General features: G+C 41.0%; 1 protein-coding gene across 4 annotated transcripts in view; it reads right to left on the bottom strand.

Annotated features, from left to right (window-relative positions):
• FYN (FYN proto-oncogene, Src family tyrosine kinase) overlaps positions 1-20331 on the bottom strand; it is a 156450-nt gene that overhangs the window by 8897 nt on the left and 127222 nt on the right. For 2 of the 4 annotated variants that reach the window (XM_048492571.1, XM_048492582.1), the window contains exons 7-11: positions 20050-20199; positions 14746-14910; positions 8202-8381; positions 6234-6310; positions 5988-6141 (exon numbers count right to left, since the gene is read on the bottom strand). In XM_048492571.1, the coding sequence (XP_048348528.1) occupies positions 5988-6141; positions 6234-6310; positions 8202-8381; positions 14746-14910; positions 20050-20199 (726 nt within the window). Of the gene's footprint in view, positions 1-5987; positions 6142-6233; positions 6311-8201; positions 8382-14178; positions 14335-14745; positions 14911-20049; positions 20200-20331 lie in introns of all 4 variants that reach the window. The other 2 variants (XM_048492591.1, XM_048492597.1) reach the window with 2 other exon arrangements.

The following is a 20331-nucleotide window of genomic DNA, read 5'->3' as shown; positions in this document are numbered from 1 at the left end:
GTTTGTACATGGGAAAGACTTGCATTGTTGCTCAACTATTCTGAAATGGACAAGAGCACCCCCTTGAGACTGCCTTCATTTCAGTAATTTAGGACAACTAGGACATGTAGAGACTTGCTAAAATCTAGGGATGAACATATTTCATTATCTAGCTTTGAAAGATAATATTAATATTTTTATACTTTAATTTTACTATCTAGTTGTGTGTTAACTAGATAATGTTTTAAGTTAATATTTTAAGTTAATTTATTATTATTTAATACATTTTAATTAAAATGTGTGTAAGTTGCTCTAAGCCTGGTGTTAGTCAGAAAAGGGTAGGGCATTAAATGGAATAAATTAAAAATAAAATAAATATATAGTATGTTACTCCACACTGTAAGCCTTTTTAAAGAAGTGCACTCCATACTAAACATTAACCCATATTATATAAGCATTAGTAATTAATACTGCCTTGTGTTATAAAGACTTCAATCTTAGGCTGCTGCTCTATTAGAGATTGTAATACTGTGATGAAAAGTAGAGAGCAGTAGAAAAGGAAACCATAACAAATGTTAAAACTGCTGTTATATGTAGTTGGCAGGAAACAAGCTCCATTTTAAAAACAATCATCATTTGCAGGACTATCTGAGCACCTGAAAGGCTTTAGTGACAGATACAAAGTACACATTTCCTAAAACACTAGGACTTAAAAATAAAAAACCCTTTAATAGTCATGTCCCAGTAGACCTGTGACTTCTCCTTCCCTCCTTCCCTCTTTCCCTCCAACTCTTTAATTAAAATCTTTGGGCTTCCATTTGGATCTACGTAGACATTACCTACAATTTCCAGAGATGCTTAAAAGAAGTTTGATAAATATGAGAAGTTTCTATTCAGATTTCATGGAAAAACTACTCATAAGAACTGGGAACATATTCACCTGAATAGTAGCAGAGACAGGCTTGGTTCTCATGCAACAGTAGCCCAAAGTTTCCAGCTATGCGAATGGGCCTGAGTGATCCTCTAGTTGAAATATTCCCTCTTCTCCCTCCCTCCTGACTTTATGAATAGTAAGATAATTAACTTTCCAGGTTCACGGTCAATCACAATTTGTCATAACATCTGAACTGAGAAAGTACAAACCACAAATTACTAATTCAGCTGTACTGAAGCACTACAATTTGTTGCTAACTAGGAAATAATCAATTGCTTTCTCCTACAGCTGAATTTTTGCATGTAGATACTTCTCTCTCTCTTTTTCTTTAATTTCCTGCAACATGTGCATAGCTGCAAGGCATACAGAATGAACCACCGCAGTCATGCCAATCGCTTGCGTAGCTGCACGTGTTCAACACACAAAAGAAATCACAAAGAGATTCTCAACTATCTTATAACTGTTTTTCCCATTGATGGAAGACTACCAGAAATCTACTCAACAAAAGAATAAACACACAGCCATGTTTAAAACTTGGCTAGCAGCAAAGCTTACTTATAATGGAAGCAACAATTTCCCTCAATTTTTCTTAAAACTGTATTTTTCAAACAATGCCCTGTACTTTTCAAACAACACCCTGTCCAGTCATAAATGTTCATATGTGTGCTGTGCAGGCAGCGATTGGAGGCCATGGAAACAATCCAGGTTGCTTTTGAGCCTTTGCACTGAGACGCTTTTCTTTTTAAAAATTTCCACAAGACATGTGTAGCTATGCGGGCATGACAGAAATGAACCCCCACAGCCATGCCGCTTGTCCCACAATAAGATTGTCTGCACCTGCAAATTAAAAAAAGAAAAAGGGGACTCCTTGCAATGGCAGGGCAATGGCAGGAAGATTCTCCCTGACTGTGGCGCGGTGAAAGGGACGGAAATAAAGTGCCTTCTACAATTCATGAGGGAGTGGCTCCAAACCAGGATTTTGCAAAAGTATCACTGGTTTTAGTGATTTTCAAAAAATCCCAGGTTGAGGGAAATAAAATGGGGCAGACTCATTTTGGGGACAGGATCTGTTCGAAGTCCTCACGCCCAATGGTTTATAGAGCATCCTATACCTATTTGCCCTGTGCAGAATCTACCAATATTCCAGGCTAGTCTGTCTGAATGGAACCAGGTGGCACCAATTATTCCCCACCAAATTTGAGTGTGGTTGGTGGAGTAGTTTATATTGTCTGTTCTTAATACTTGGGCTCTCCCAATTCGCTTTCTGTTTTTAGGTTTCACCAGAACAGCCAGTACCTCTGAAACAGGTTTTAACATCAGCAATGACCATTCGAACAAATACTGCATAGTGTCTATCCTGAGTTTCTGCGAATCATCTGGCCACTCAGAACTTCAGATCCTATTAAGAATAGCTATTTATTCTCTAGGGTGTTTTTTTTTTACATTAGACACACAGCAAAACAAGTGTTCTCTGCAGAGAATAGTTTTTCACCTGGCTTGGCCTCAAATTAATAGTGATAAGACAGCCAAATACACACCATGCTCGGGCAAGGATAAGGCAGAGGGGTGGGAGATACAATTCAAGAACAATTTTTACTAAATGTCAAGAAAAACAAAAGAAGCAGCAAGTTCCTGTTCATCTACTGCCTGAATGTAATTTATAGGAAATTGGGATGCTTAAAACTCTTTCTTATAAAAAGTCAGTATGCTAAAGAAACACTAAAACACAAACTCTATTTACCACTGGAAAAGGAAATCAGAACCTTTATCCATTTTGACAGGAATTTAAGAATGATTCTTTTCAAAGGTGAAAGAAGAACAGGCAGCTAATCAGTCCCATTGATGTCACAAGAAATACCAAGTGGCAAGAAAAAAGAAAAATCAATTGTTTTGAAATGCAACTTTCAGTCCTAAACTGGGGTGAGCCCTTTCTGTCTCCAAAAGTGACTGCTAACCTCTATCATGTTTTCCTTTGCTCCTCTATGCCAGACACATTATAAGGAACAGAAGTTGGCTAGATAAAAAACAGAATTCCCTAGAATTTCCCCATGAAAAAGCTATGTGATAGGGGTCATGGGAAAAAAGCAAAAACACTGTTGGTCACACAACCAGACTCAAATTAAAAACTATTTAAACCATGCTCTCAACATCTATTTTAAATATATGGGGAGAGTTTTTGAAGAGTGACCATGAGGGTTTTGTAATTCTTAGATCCATTATCTATTCTACAATGTAGGAAGAGAAACCTAGAAAAGCACAATTGCTGATACCTTTGAGTAATTTTGAGTAAGATAAGGCTATGTTATCTGATTTATAAAAGTAATTTAGAATTCCCAATTCGATGCTAAAAGAGAAGCTACATAAGTAATACTGTATTTGCAGGATTATAATTAATATATTTTTATTCTGTATTTTAATGCCACAAATTCTTCATACATTTAAATCAGTATTAATAAAACCTGTTCCTATTCTTCTAGGACCCAGACAATAGTATTGAGATTAGTAATCTCCTTACATTTATTTTAGTCTCACTGAATTAAACTATTACTCTTTTAAACTAGTATATGATTTAAAAAATACTTTTCCTTGCATTGATTGAGTCTTTTATCTAGCACTTTCATTGTTTTAGCATCATGTGATGCCTTTAAAGAGTAGTCCAATTCTAGTGGAATATCAGGTCACAGAATGGCAAATATTCCAAAATAAAATATTCTCACAGATAAAATACTTTAAAAGCAACACTCTGGTAGATTTGTTCTCATCATTATTTTTTTCTCTTGTAATAACTGCAGTTACCATATGGCAATCTGATTATCCATTCTTACTGGGATTTTAATATATGCTGGATGCAGCAGTTCAGTCTGATAAGTTGTATCAGAATATTATAATGCACTAGCGGGGCCTGGCCACGTGTTGCTGTGGCAATTGTCCTTCTCATCACAGTCCGCAATCCACACAGATGTCCATGCAGGTCCAATGATCCCCAGCATAGCCTTTTGGGAACAGCAGTGGCATAGTGGCTAAGAGCAGGTGCACTCTGATCTGGAGGAACTGGGTTTGATTTCCAGCTCTGCAGCTTGAGTTGTGGAGGCTTATCTGGGGAATTCAGATTAGCCTGTGCACTCCCACACATACCAGCTGAGTGACCTTGGGATAGTCACAGATTTTTGGAGCTCTCTCAGCCCCATCCACCTCACAGGGTGTTTGTTGTGACGGGTGAAGGGCAAGGAGGTTGTAAGCCCCTTTGAGTCTCCTACAGGAGAGAAAGGGGGGATATAAATCTAAACTCCTCCTCCTCCTCCTTTTCTTCTTCTTCTTCTTCTTTTGGGGTGGTCAAAAGGAATCCCTCTTTCCCTTTTCAATTCACATTATTATATGGTGCTATCTTGGTTTTTAGTATAAGGTAACCCTTTCCATTCCACAATGGAATTGTCCAGAGTGCGAATCCCAGTCCATGAGGCTGGTTGACACGCACAGTCCTGGCTTGGGTAAGGCAGAACTGGGGCAAGGAGGCTATCCCAGTCAGGCAGCAGAGGCAGGGTGGTGAGGCACTTAGATTGAGGCCAGCTCCCTGGGTTTTTAAAGGACCACGTGCAAAAGAAGAAGAGGCAGTAGTGTTGGTTCGCCCCCACCCTGCAGATTTTCTTAGAAGAAAAAGGCAAATTCCAGCTTGCTTTTAGTAAAAGAGAGCTGTGGCGAATATGGGTGAGGAAGTGGGTAAGTGGTGGTTGGATGTGAGGGAGGACAGAGTGAGGTGTGTGAGGATGAGATGGATGTGGATGAGAGTATATGTGTTGTGTGGTAGTAGTGGGTGAGGCACAGAGAGTGAAAGTTACCTGCGTGTGTGTGTGGGGGGGACCCCACCTGACGTCTCACACGGCAAAGTGTGTATGTGTTTCACTTCCACTCATATTACCTCATATTACCTAACAGTATTACCTATTTACTGTTTTCACTGCTCATCTCTGCCCATCTGCATGAACATTCTAAGCCCTCATACCAATCCCTCAGGCCACAGACGGACAGGCTGCATGAACATTCTAAGGGTGACAGTTAAACAGAGCCAGCTTCATGGCCTGGTGCGCCAGGAAAAGACGTTTTACTTGGCTCAGGTATGGACTTTTGGCGATTTGAAGGTCTGATTACCTGCCCGCAACAGGGAGGGATGTCATGAGAAAATTTGGGGGCGATCCATCCAGCCGTTTCGTTGTTAGGGAGTCACCAACAAACGGATGGTTAGCTTTTTATATATATAGACTAGTGGGGCCCAGCCACGCGTTGCTGTGGCTTATTGTGGTGAAATGGAAAAGGAACAGTAGCAGCAAATCAATTGTAGAAGCCAGCCTGATACTTTGCGATGTCATTGATGTGTGTGTCCGCATTCCTTGTGTGTGTGTGGGGGGGGGGAATGGAAAGACACCCCTCCCACACATCTAGGCTGGCTGGTCATGATCCTTTACCTGGGAGTAAGTTTGGTTGGTGGCAATGGGTGTCGCTGCTGAGGAAACCCTCTGAGGGGCGCGACGCAGCCATTCAAAGTATGTCATAGTTGCTGTACCTACTCCTGAGTAATGCATGCCTTGTTTTCTTAACTGTAACCACAGTATTCAGGGAATCTAGGGTGCCTGGCCCCTCCCTCCCGTCCCTTGCATGTCGCCTCTCACTCTCTTCCCTCCCTCACTCCTCTTCCTTTGGATGCCACCCCTCCCCCTCCTTCCCTTCCCTTTCCCTCCGCTAGGGTGGGTGGGTCATAGCAAGATGCTGGGCCCCTGCCTCCCCTCCCTTGCATGCCACCCCTCCCTCCCTCCCTTCCCTCTGCCTCGTGTGTATGTGTGTGTATGTGTTTCACTTCCACTCGAGTTACTGCCTATGTACTATTTTCACAGATTAAACACATACATCTCTTCTCTCATGGAACTAACAGCCTTGCTATTCTCCAATTGTATTCATAAATCAAATAGTGGTTCATATTCCATCTTCATGAGATTTCTAAGCAGAAAATCACCATCATTTTAGCTTGTCTGTTAATTATTTCCAAAACCTTAATCAAGGTTATGCTATGGGCTAATCCTACCTTGTCTGGCTGTGTATTCGTTGTCTTCAATTAATCTTGCTAATCCAAAATCAGCAATCTTGCATATTAGACTGTTTCCCACCAGAATGTTTGCAGATCGTAGATCTCTGTGTATATAATTCATTCGCTCTATATATGCCATCCCTGCAGCAACCTGTTAGATTTAATACACAATGCAATCTTTTTATTGAGGAAAACAGAAATTTGGCATAGATACATTTAACGAATCAAATACTCAGTGTTTACCTGTGCTGCCATGTCCACCAAGTTTGGCAATTTCAGAGCTCTTCCTTCTCCATCCTTTAAAAAATCTAGCAAGCTTCCTGCAATACAACAATAATACATAGGGAAGATTAAGAAATGTAGCAGTAATTTTGACTAAAAGCGAGGTCACACCAATTTTGAAAATGCTGGTCACTATCAATGTCAATTTTTATAAAAAATACAAAACTGGAAAACTTCAGACCAGCGGTATCAAACTTGCAGCCTGAGAGTTGTATTTGGCCCATTGAGAGAGCTTATCGTCCACGAGCCAGCTGACACCCCTACTTCTCAGTGCCAACCAACTCCTTCAGTGCTGTTCTGAGCTGGCGAGCCCACTGCAGGCTTGACAGCCAAGGTAATCACTACCTCCCCAGCACCAATCTGGTTAGTCTGCTGTGAGACTGACATCTGAGGCAGCCCCCCCCTCAGGCCCAGCACAACAGTTACATTTATGTCACATCCAGTCCTCGAAAGAAATGAGTTCAACACCCCTGCTTTAGACCACTACACCGCTCAACTACTAAATAAGACTTAATAAAAATGTTAAGGTACAAAAGGAATGACAGACTAATTCAACTAAATAATACATCAATTTCCCTATTTTAAAACCTTGTCTCATATTTTCTAACACTTGCACATCTCGGTTTAAATATTCTTAGTGCTTAATGCATATTTTAATTGAAAGAAGTTACTCCATTAGTAGTCTTGGAGATCACCCACATAAGAACACATACGAATAAAGAAGCTGATTTACACTGAATCAGAAATTTTGTCTATCAAGGGTAATATTGTCTCCCATAACTGGTAGTGGTTCTCTAGGACCTCAGAAAGATGTCTTTCACAGCACCAAATAACTGATCCTTTTAACTGGAGATGCTAGGGATTGAACCTGAGGCCTTCTGCATGCAAAGCAGATGATTTACCACTGAGCCATAGTCTCTCTCATAATGCTACATGACAGTTGTTAAGGGAATAGTAAGGGTTTTTTTAAAGCATTCTTTGTAAAAAGGATAATACCAAAGAAATAACATTTTGGCTTTACTACTTTTATTGTTAATTTGTAACATAGGATAAAAAACAACAAAACCTGGAAACAAGACTGAGGCCCATTCTGCACGGACCCAAAAACAGCGCCCTAGGCATGGTAAAAACACCGTTCCTGGGCACTGTTGGCACGGCTGCTGCCTCCAAAATGAGGCAGCACCATGCTTCCCCCCCGCCACCGCAGGGGAAACACTGCTTTTCAAACTCGCTCAATGAGAGAGGTTTTTTAAAAAACAGCATTTTGTACCCGGTGCCGTGCAAATGGCACCAGGTCAGAGGCACTGCTTTTAGGTGTGTCCTTTTTAAAAAACTTACCTTCTCTCCCTGTGGGACTCCGCAGGGATGAGGAGTCACACCCATGCCGCCCTCCCACCCCCAGGGCATTGCCGTGGCCATGGGGCATGTCCCCTCGTCCCTGCGGAGCTCCGCAGAGAGAGAAGGTAGATTTGTAAAGAACAGGAGCTGCTTCTGTGGGCCGCGGCAGCTCCAGGGCCACTTGCACAGGAGCATGCGAACAGGCCCAGTGCTCCACCGGCATCATGTTTGTTGGTGTGCAGCTGCTTCACTGGCCCGTGCGGAATGGGCCTCTGTAAAGGAAAAACAAAACAAAAGAGCTTACTAGTAAGATGAATAAAGGAAATGATCATGAAGATGCAACATGGTTAATGAAAAAATATTCCCATAAAGTCACTGCTAGTGGGTCAAGTTCGTAAGCATATACTCAATCAGCAGAATGGAATAATTATTGTCCATTGAAGGACACAGGTTACAACTTTTTACTTCAGTAGCGACTGTGGATCTAAAGCATAGTTTATTTACATTAAACAGCTAGTGAGTACTTCCCTATTCTGCAGCTATCTACAGTGAGCTTGATCATATTAAATTAAGGAGCTATTTGCAATCTACCTTTACTCATGTATTCTGTAACTATGTAGATAGGTTCTTCAGACACCACAGCATAAAGCTGGACAAGTTTGTCATGCTTCAGCTTTTTCATAATCTGAGCCTCCTCAAGGAATGATTCTGGGGACATTGTACCAGGCTTCAATGTCTTTATTGCCACCTTAGTATTGCCATTCCAAGTACCTACAACAGAAACCACAGATACAGTCAAATGACACATCCTATGAATAATACATGAATCATGTAAACATAAAAGTACCAAAGTAGTAAAGAGCAGTAAATGGGACATTAAGAAGTGGGTGCTACTGATGCTGTACAATTATAGTTATTCTCTTTAAACAAATTCACATACTGTGGTGGCTACCGTGTTTCTCCGAAAATAAGACAGTGTCTAATATTAATTTTTGCTCCCAAAGATGCGCTATGTCTTATTTTCAGGGGATGTCTTATTTTTCCGCTCCACAGCTGCATGCTCTGGTGTTCTGTTCGACGAGCATGCTTCCAAACAAAAACTTTGCTACATCTTACTTTCGAGGGATGCTTTATATTTAGCACTTCAGCAAAACCTCTACTACGTCTTATTCTCTGGGGATATCTTATTTTCGGAGAAACAGGGTATAACGTTGAGCACACATGTAGCAAAATAGCTTTACGCCTTCAGCTGCGAAGTTCATTCATGACCATAAGAAAGTAACTTATCCTAATCAACCTAGTATTGTTATATGGCTAAAGCACAGTCATGTGCTTCTTGGAGGAAGGGAGTAATATAAATGGAGCAAATAAATCAAATAACAACTTTTAAACCTCAGTATGATATATTTGGTTACAATGTTCCTTGGATGCTAAATATGGGGTTGGATCCAGACTAAATTGGCAATTTCTACCAATTCCCCCTTCCAGCTGCAGACTCCTCTTGTGTTATTCTTCAGGGGACCCCTATCATCCCGGAGCAGCATTTTGTGGAGATCAGTGAGCTGCTATGGAAGGACAGAGGCAGGGAAGTTCTATGTCGTCACTGGAAAATTTAGTTTTGATCCAAACCAGTGTGTATAAATATTTTCTCCCAAATCTGGGAAAGGTCCTTTATTACTATATTACTATAAAGGACACCATTACTTTGCAAATTTGAGATCTTCATGATTCCCAGAAGTGGACTGGATCCAATGGATATGTTCACTTACAGCAACTCTTTCCTCCAGAAGTTTTCTCAAAAAGTACTTCCTTGAAAAGTACAACTGCTCTCACAAGACTGAAGAAGAAAGATTCCTATACCTCTTTGTACTCTAGGGTCTATTGTTCTGGAAGTCCCTGAAATGTCAACAGCAGCTTTTAGCGGATGTGAAGATTACAGGGGAAGAAAATAAAATTGCTCTGTGAACTCACTCTGTTCACCAACCACTGAATCCATACCAATGTATGTGTTGCTGCAAAGCATACTTATCTGCCATTATTACTAACAGAATATCCAGTTTCTAAGGCAGTTATCAGCTCAGCTAGAATTTGACTAAGTTATGTTGATGGATGTTTGAGTGCTAAAATTAGTTGATTCACTTCAGACAATTAATCAGAAGAGACTATAGCTTGGATCGTATGAACTATTTTAATGCACGCTATGCAGGCTCTTCCTCTTATAGTAGCACTTCCAGTTGTGCAAGGATTCATTGAAAACCACTAGTCTTGCAGAAATAAATTGCTAGTGAACTCTAAGAAAGTGAACTCTGAAGTAGAGGCTGTCTAAAATGCATGAAACTTGTTCATAGGATTGAAGTCTATGTACAGTGTTTGTACAAAACACATACAAAACACAGTATTTTTTGAGAAAGCTAAAATATGGAGAAAATACATGCTCTTTAAGTTGAAATTAGTTTGAAATGACCCAGCATCTGAGCATATGGTAATGGACAGAACAGTATGCACTGCAGCTCAATCATTTGTTGCTATCTGTAATCTAGTTATAACCCAAAATGTTTTCTACCTAACCTAAACATAACCCTGGATTTTTTTTTGTAATGTTCTAAAATAAGCTGCATATATAAGCCACATATAAACCAGCTTTTAAAGAGAGGCTGGATGGCCATCTGTCAGGAGTGCTTTGATTGTGTGTTCCTTTGTTGCAAGGGGTTGGACTTAATGGCCCTTGGGGTCTCTTCCAGCGTTATGATTCTATGATTTTATATTTATTTATATTTATGTGAAAAAATCAATGAACTGGATCATAGAAGAAGCTATACGTTACATTCTGATAGTGGTCAGCCAAATTTAAGGATACTTAACTTTGGTGACTGGAGTTAGGGTTGGTTGGTAAATCACAGGAAAACATGAAAAAAAAGCCATTTATTGATATAAAAACCCAGGGTTATTTGGAAAGGCCAAATCTCCAACTCTAGGGCTCTACACTAACTGGAACTGTGAATGGGCAAGATAGAAGCAGAAGAGTTTGGATTTATGCTATAAGGATTCTCAAAGTGCCTTACAAACTCTTTCCCTTTCTCTCCCCACAATAATCACCTTGTGAGGTAGGTGGGGCTGAGAGAGTTCTGACAGAACTGTGACAAGCCTAAGGTTACTCAAAAAGTTTTATGTGTAGGAGTGGGGAATCAAATACAGTTCTCCAGATTAGAGTCCACTGCTCTTAACCACTACACCATGCTGGTTAGATCATTCTACAAACCTGAACTGGTGCTAAGGTCACAGAAAAATATGAAATCTTTTTAAAAAAATCATTGGTTTTTTTAAAAAACCTGAAAGTGATTAAAGGAGTAACTGTAGCTTGAAGCAACAAATTCCCTCAATGGCTGTTCTTGGGTGACCACAGCATTCCAGGCTTCGGTTACTGGAAGTAAAGGGTGGGAAGCAGGGTCCTTTTTAGGCCTAGTTTTGAAGATTAACTAGGGCTAGGCCAATGCTGTCAGCTCCCATTGGGAAATTCCTGGAGATTTTGTACTGAAGTCTGAGGAAACAGGATTTGGGGAGGGAAGAGGCCTCAGCAGAGTATAATGCCATATATACCACCCTTCAAAGCAACCATTTCCTTCAGAGGAACAGATCTCTATTGTCTGGAGTTCAGTTGTAATTCTGGGGAATCTCCAGGGCCCACTTGGAGGTTGGTAACCCTAGGCTTGGTAGCAACCTCTGAGTTGCTTGATACTACCTGACTTGCATGACTCAACAAGGCCTGGCTTTTTGCCACTCTATGAAAACTAGTGATTAGAGCTTCAAGGGAGGATCTACAAGACCCAGGTTCACATCCCTATCTTGCTGTGGAAGCTCACTAGAGGATTTTGGAACAGTCACTTGCTTTCAGCCTAACCTACCTCAAAGGGTTGTTGTATGGTTATAAAGGAAGACAGGACTAACATAAGCTGCTTTGGTCCCCACTATGGAGAAAGACTGTAGTTTTCTAAAATAGAAGCTACAGTAGGGGAGGAGATGGAAAACATAAGACAGAAGAGCAGATAAAGGGAAGCTGACTGCTGAGTGAGGAGATACAGTTGCCAACTCCAGGTGAGAAAATTCCTGGAGATTTGAGAGGTGGGGCCTGTGGATGGTGGAGTTGAAGAGGGGAGGGACTTCAGAAGGCTATAATGCCATAGATTCCACTTTCCAAAGCAGCCATTTCCTCCAGGGGAACTATGATTGCCAACTTCCATGTGATGGCTGGAGATCACCTGTAATAACAATGGATCTCTAGGTAACAGAGATCAGTTCTCTTGAAAAAAACAACCCTGCTACTTTGGAAGATGGAGTCTATGGCATTACACCCTGCAGAGGTTGCCTCCCTCTCTAAACCTCCCTCTTCTCAAGGCTCCACTTCCATATCTCCAGGAATTTCCCAACCTGGAGCTGGCAATCCTTAGAGAAACTGATCTTTCTTGTTCAGAGAGCTGTTGTGATTCTGGAAGAGCAGCTGCTGCCACTGGTGCTGTGAAGAAGAAGTATGTGGGAGACCAGGAAGGTGATAGACAGCAGAAAGTGAGAGTGATAGGAGGGGGGGGGGGAGACAAAAGACAGGTTGTTAAATGGCTGAGAAGGTGAGAGGATATGGGGGTTGCCAGAGTGTGCAAAGGAGAAATAGTGTGGGGAGAAGGATACAGAGGAATGTGATGCCCCTTTCCACAAGTTCTTGAGGGTTCCCTACCATGAAAGTGGATCTGGCCCACTGGATGGCGCCACACAATTGTGCCTTAGCTCTACTAGGCAGAAGTTGCTGAGCGGGGGAAGCTTAAGACAGAGGGTAGGTATAAAGGTAGGTATGCTGTTTGGTAAAAAGGAAGCAGGAAATGGGAGAGGCAATGGGAAGTTTCAGGAAAGGGAAAAAAGTCATAGTGGGGGAGAGGGAAAAGAGATGGTCCCCCAAATCCTCGTAGCTTCCCACTTGTAGATTATAATTGCCAATGCATACAGTTGTACTGTTGAACCAACAACACTTGAGTTCATCAAGAAAAAAGAGTTGCTTGGCTATTTTATTTGTAGTAGTAAATATCTATCATTATGACAGCCAGTTTGATCGCCCAAACACGACACACAGTAGGTAGGTAGGTTTTGCCTTCACTGCAACAATACCTCCTACTGCAGTTACCGGTATTGACTTTTCCTCACAGAGGTTTATTGAAGCCATTTACATACATGATGTAAAATGATCAAAATGGAGACACTGCTTTAGGGGACTCAGTATTATTTATACTCTTTTTTTTCTGTATACCGTAACTTTATTTCACTGGACTTGTTATAGTATAGATACTGTTCCCAGGCACTCTGCCATTCCTGCACTCACTATAACTGTTAAATATGCGTCCTGTGCCTTTGGAAGTCTCTCCCCAGCAAGATTAATCTGTCCCCTTCTGTTGCTCACTTCTGCCAGTGGCAAAGCTTTATTATATTTGTTTGTTTGGCATTTCCTCAGGTATTACTACTTCCTACCCAATTCTTTTGCTTGTTGCTTTTTGTTTTTGAACATGTATTTTAGGTTTGTTTTTAATTGTTTTAATTATGTGATTTTGTTTGGTTTTAATGATTTTTAATCTGTTAACTGCCTAATGACCCTGATGAACGTACAAAAGGTTTTGCAGAATATCAGTTTTGTAAAACAATTTGTCAGTTTTGTAAAATAAAATAAAAAAGTATCCTGAGTCATGGAATCTTGGCAGGTTTTGTACAACCCTATGGTCCAAATTATGTGTCATTTAGTTAGTTCTGTAAAAAGTAATGGGAATCAAAGGAGCTAGACCAGGGGTAGGGAACCTGCGGCTCTCCAGATGTTCAGGAACTACAATTCCCATCAGCCTCTGTCAGCATGGCCAATTGGTTATGCTGGTAGGGGCTGATGGGAATTGTAGTTCCTGAACATCTGGAGAGCCGCAGGTTCCCTACCCCTGAGCTAGACCTTACCTGGCTAGTCCCACCCTTTCTCAGACTTAGTGTAATGAAATTTAGGAACTTGTCATTGCTATGTCATTGCTCTTACTTTAATATTAAGTATATATATTGTACAACTAACTGCATTAATACAATAATGGGTTGGACTGAAAAATGCACAAATGGAAGGAACTTAATCTGGGAGGGGAATCTCAATTTTTGTGGATTTTCAATTCAAGCTGCAGTCCCCTTTACTGCAAGCCATGATTTTTAGAAACAGCTTCGTGGATGCTGTACTCTGTTCTGGATTGCACTGGTAGGACGCTTCCAAAGATAAGGGAAAAGTACGGGAAAGATCAATTCTTTAAATTCAGTCCCACATTTTGTAAAACCACTGAAGCTGTGGTTGCAGTGCAGCATTGATACAGTTCTTATTGTGGTTTAATCCAAGGGATTCTGGACTTGTCTTGCACTGCATATTAATAGACTCATCCATTATTGATGGACAGTATCAGAAATGGAAGCTGAAATTGGCCACATTACATTACTTGGTTTCATTTAGTTTTAAATATTTGCTGTTGCTGTTTATTATTCATCCCAAAGAAAACAGTTTTCACTGCCTTACCACACCACACTTCAGCGAAACAGCCCTGACCCAGCTTCTTTTCCAGACACAATGATTCCCGTGCAACTTCCCATGCATCCTTAGCCAATCCGACAGTTTGTGGGGTGTAATTCGATGCAATCACAGTTAAGTTAAAACATAAACCATCAGCTTTGTCTACAGGAAAGGAAATTAATAAATGAAATACTTAAAAATCTAGGTAGCTTTGCATGCATTAGGCAAGATGGAAGATGGTATGTTTTTAATGTCCACTCTAAGTTAATTTCCAGACAGCATGCCCATGTTAAATCTTTGTGAAGCTTGATTTGCTAAGCTGAAAGTAGTATGTCAAAACTTGACATCTGCAGCCAATGACATATAGTATAAGCTTCCTTTTAAAAAAAACTTATAAATGATTCAGTCCTTCTCAGGTTTTTAAAGCAAGGAGCATGTTATATTAATTTGATAAAGGCATCTACTTATTGATATTGTTGGCTATGATTCATTTTGTTTCCACATTCCATCTTCCATTCTTGTCTCCATAGGTGACTGCCTATTTTAAAAAATAGTAATATTAGCTCTGCATACCCATCCATACTTCCCCAAACTGCCCATTTCCCAGTCTCTTGATCAACTGTAGTGATTCTCGTGGAATTTCCCAGACATCTTTGGTTTTGACAGACAGATCAGTAAGCCTTGGCATCCCTTTATGACAAGGGACAACTAAGCGGCAGCAAAGACCTGCAGCTCTCTCTGATGAAGCAAAAGTAAAGCCAAGAGGAAAGAAAAGAGTAACAAACATGAAAAACACAACAAGCAAGAAAACAGTGATAGTAAACAAGTCTCATTGTCTGTTAGTAGCATTCAAAATAAAAGACTGAGGATAAACAAACTGCACACTTAAAACATTCAGTTGAAAATATACAGAGGTATTTTAAACACTTTTAGGAACAATGATTGTCTGAGGATGTCACATAAATGCAGAGAAGGCAGAAGGGTCTGTCAACTATAGTTTAATTCACCAGCTCTTATTAAAGTTGTATGTGGCAGAAGGGCCTATAGAAGGAAAGCTAGAAGCAGCAGCAGTTCAGGAAAGGAAGACAGAGGGGTCCTAAGGAGGCAACAGCCCAAGCAGGAACCTACGTAAAAAGTGATGGTGGAGGAGTCATGCAATGATATAAAGGAATCAGGGGAATGCTAGGAGGAGGTGTCAGAGGAGTAATGTGGATAGGCAGGAGTGAAGAGGAAAGGAAGATAGAAGTTCAAATACAGCAGTGGTCACTGAAGTGGGGTAGAAAGCAAGGAATGTTGTTGCAGATCACTAACAGAGTCAAGGGAGATCTGTATGCTTACTGATTTAGGCCATTTCCCCACTGAGAAATTAAATCCAGATCAGTGACGTAGGTATAGATTTTTAATGGGGTTGGATTTGGGGGCAGGGCTATGCTTCCCCAAGCCCCTCCCCCAGCCTCCCCAGCTGGGCTCCCAGCCAGCGCTGACTGTCCCTTCTGCCCTCCCCTCTGGGCTGAGGCGTAGCTAAGGAAAATGGATGCCGGTGCAAAATCTGAGTTTTGCAGCCTCCTCCCCATGGGCAGCCACTGTGATGCAGGAATCCACCCCCAAACAGCATCACTTTCAATTGTGTTTAAACTAGGGAGCCCAGATTCTCCTTTTAAATCCACCTTAAAGGGAGAATCTGGGGTCCCCAGTTAAAACAATGTTAAAAGTGATGCTGTTTTGGGGTGGATTATTCCCCTCCCTAAAACAGCATCACTTTCAATACTTAAACTGAGGACCTCAGATTCTTCCTTTAAATCCATGCCGAAGGGGGTGGATTTAAAAGGAGAATCTGAAGAAATTTGGGGGGGGTGTGTGTGTGCCTGCTGTCAGGGGTGCAATTGTTAAGCTAGCAGCACTAAAATTTCAGAGATTTTTGGGTTTGGTGAAGTTTGGTTTGGGGGGGTGTCCAAAGTTATGGACCCTCAAAAATGTATCCCCATTAGTATTAGCTCCCATTGGAAACAATGGGGGATGGGGCATCCCCTTTGGAAGTCCATAACCTTGGACCCCCTAAACCAAACCTCACCAAACCTGGGTGGTATCATCAGGAGGGTCTCCCAAAAAATCCCTGAAATTTTGGTGCTGCTAGCCTAAAAACCGCACTCCCTGCAGGCCAAAAACTGAAAAAACACTAAAAATAAAAAACCCACAAACGGGGGCGGAGCTTCGTACATGTAATGGGGGGTTGAACCCAGGAACCCCCCTTACCTACGTCCTTGATCCAGATATAACCAGGTTTCAAAAGAAATGACATATTTTCATTGCGGTTTCACCCGCCCCACTGCAGTGTGTGTGTGATGTGGACATCTATGTCTATCATGTTTTCAAACAGTCCAGCACTTCCCACGATTGCACGATCGAATGCATGATCTGCTCAGTGGCTCTTTCTTCCTCATCCTGATTGGCTATTGCGCTGTGTTGGGGCAGGAATTTTTTAAAACTTTTTTTTGTGCAGCGATGTCACCACGCGCATGCGTAGATAGGATGGTACCTGCTTTTCGTGCTAAGCTACGTTTATGTGTGGCTTCGGTACTCTTTACCCACATAGCTGCGCTGGCACAAAAAGTGTAATTTAAATTTACAGTTGGTACAGAAATCATGTTCCACGCAGCCACGTTTCAACGTAGCCTCTGCTGGCACGAAACAAAAAAAAGGACTGCGCACGCTTTGTGCACAGCCCTCCATGATCTGATTGGCTGGAAGGCTCACCATCACTCCATACGGCGAGAAAATCAAATCTAGATTCAAACCCCAATCCTCCCCACCGATCTGGATTCAGCGCGTGTTTTTTTTAAAAAGGTGCACTTTCATGCAGATTTTGAAAAAACACGCGATCAGGGGGAGAGGGAGAGCCAGAACTGGGATGAATCCATGCTCAGCGATCAGGCAATGGAGAGTTCTTCCTGAAACCTGGTTATTTCGCGTGAGTATCACGCTCTTAATTGACTGTGGGGAATTGACCTCAGAGTGGGGTGGATCCTACCCCATCCTGCCATTCTACTGAGATGGACACCTCCCTCCATTCTAAAGAGCCTTCCTGCAATTTGTGGCTTTTCCACTGGAGGAAGGCTTCATGGAGGATGGTTGGATCCACCCTATAAACTGCATTCTTCACAAACATATGCACAAAACAGCATGTAGTAAAACCAAATAATGTACATAAAACCAATAAAATCAATAATATCAACAAATGGTAGAAAACATAGCTATGTGAAGAGCAATAAATGATTCAGCATGGGTTCCTTAAACCAATTTCAATAAGATTGTAGATACTGTTAAGGCAAGGAGAAGCTCATGCAAACACTATATAGATGCACCGCTGATAAATGGCTGGCAGAACTCTACCTGGAAATAGGATAATGTTGTCACTGGCCCACATCCACACATGTCATTGCTGGCCATTTCACCATGCTGTGAACTGCACCTGCTTTGGCTGCCACTAACAGATGGTAGCTGATAAGCATGCAGGACTCTCTCCTTCTCAATTGTTGCTCAGCAGCAGCAGTTTACCATTTTCCACCCTACTTCACTGGCCACTACTATTCACATTTTGATTTGAAATAACTAGTCAAATCTGTGGCTGCAGACCACTATTCTGAAAGTCACACAGAAACAAATGTTTCTTCAGCAACAGATTTTCCTACCAACCGTAAAATCTGCCATGGATTAACATTTTGGCACTGTACCAATAGAACAACCAAGAAAAGAAGTGAAAAATATTAGTACATAAGAAGCAGAATGTGGACTCAGCAGAGTCCAGAAGCAAGTAAGAGTGCTTAGGCTTGCAATACAATATAGAACTATATATAATGTTAATGTTATACAATATAATGTAATACAATATATTACATTATACAATATAATGTAATACAATACTGTATTATGTAATGTAATACAATGTAGAACTATATGCAATGTTAATATTATAAACAAGTGAGGCGTAAATTACAAATAGTCTTCTAAGTATCTGCCTGCATCTATGGGGATACAGAGAGGGACGTTTTTCTAAATCAACCACATACAAGAGTGGAACATAGCAATGTGCATGTGATACGTGATAGTGTTTACAAAGGGCTAGAGGGCAAAGCACATAAATCCCAGGTTAGGGACAGAGACAGGGTATACAGATGTCTCTATGCTAATAGTAGAAGCCTTTGACCTAAAATGGGCTGGAGTACAGGGTTTTGAAGGAGGACACTGATATAGTGGGCATCACAGAGAAATGGTGGAATGAGGAGAACCAGTGGGATGCTGTTATCCTCTATGTCAAAGAGAGCGTAGTGTCACATAAAATAGACAATGCAAGGGGAGCTGATTCCCCTACAGAAGCACTGTGGATATCAATACCAGGTGTGAAGGATAGTCTAATATTAGGAATATATCATCGTCCCCCTGACCAAAGCGCACAGGAGGATTCTGAGATGGACAAAGAAATTAGAGAGGCCAACAAAAGGAAAAATGTAGTGGTAATGGGTGATTTCAACTACCCCCACATAAACTGGAAAAATGCATGTTCCGGTAAGGAGAAAGCATTCCTGCATATAAGTTTTACCATACTGTATCTGTGCATGGTTTGCCAGTGGCGGCTAGGAAGGCGCTCCAAAGGGTGACTACTACTGCCCAGAGAATTACTGGGTGTCCTCTCCCCTCCTTGGAGGAACTTTATAATGCCGTTGCCTACAGAAAATTCAGAAAATTCTGAAGGACCCGTCTCATCCGGCATACTCTTTTTTTGAAATGTTACTGTCTGGGAGACAATGCAGGATCATAAAAACAAGGAAAAATAGGCTCAGAGTCAGCTTTTATTTAAGACTCAACTCAGAGACAGCTTTTATTCAAGAGTCAAATGCAGGACCCAACAAGCGATTTAACATTTGAAGGCCAAAATCAAGATAATGCTCTGAGGGAATTTATAATGTGCTGTTTCCAAACTTCATAAAAAGCTAACGGGTGCTGCACAGGGTCCTTATTTGGACAGTATATGCAACAGGAGGAGAAAGGGCTTAACCCTCACACACAGAGGTGGGATCCAACCCTCACCACTTCTCTAGAAGTGGTTACTAATTTTTTCTGAGTGCCGAGAAAGGGTTACTAAAGCAACCTCCCTGCCCAATAGGGACTAGAGGTGCATTTGTGCGGCGGCGCCACTGTTTGAATCCCACCACCATCGGAACCTGTTATTAAAATTTTTGGATCCCACCACTGCTCACACAGTTTCGAAAACAAAACTGATCTTCCTCTCTGGTGCCATTTGCAGCTGTGAAAAGAAAAAAGCGTTTGCAGAATGTATTTGTTTTCTTTCCTAGCATGTATAAACCTTGACATCTGAAAGCATTTTTAAAACCTGGTTACTACTATTTTTAAAACTTCCTGTTCTGTTCCTAATGGATTGTTTCCAGCATTTACGTACTGCTAATGAGGGAGTTTTTATCTGACTCAAGGTGCGCTGGCAGTGCAGGACTCTCTGTGCCAGTGGAATATTCTCCTGGCACCCCAGGAAAGCTCCACTGGTAGCCGAACAAGTATGCTGAAACAAATCCATTTTTTTGCTACCATTCATAATTATTTTTTATTTTATGTATATTTAAACATTCTTCCTTTACATATTATTCATTCTAATAGATCAACATGTCAGATAATGTGTATATTTTACGGTTTACAGATTGCTTTAGAAAGGCAGGGTATAAATTCTAACAAATTCATCAGTAAATTACAAGGGCTAATAAACAGTGAAATATACCAAGATCTTTAATATCTTCTCCTTAAAGAGTTCCATAGAAAATAATTTGTATCTTAAAGGAAGTGAGAATACATACATATTTGCAAAGTTACCTGAATAGTGGTGGACAAGTTGCTGAAGAGTTTCAAATTGTGCCCTGGTTGTAATGTAATATCCACCATTGTCAAGTTTACGAATTTTATAATGTTTCACATGATCTCCTTTCATATCATCCCAGTCACGAATAGACAATGAATAGGCACCTATTAAACAAGGACAATAAAAGCTACACATAAATAGAAATACTAATTACAATTAACAGCAGTTAGGACATGCAATGATATATTATAGTCCAAACAAAAACAGAATTGTACAATTTAATTGTGAAAAACATA

This window comes from Sphaerodactylus townsendi, linkage group LG01 (assembly GCF_021028975.2).
Source record: "Sphaerodactylus townsendi isolate TG3544 linkage group LG01, MPM_Stown_v2.3, whole genome shotgun sequence".
NCBI classification, from domain to species: Eukaryota; Metazoa; Chordata; class Lepidosauria; order Squamata; family Sphaerodactylidae; genus Sphaerodactylus; species Sphaerodactylus townsendi.
This window is presented reverse-complemented; position numbering and strand designations above follow the sequence as displayed.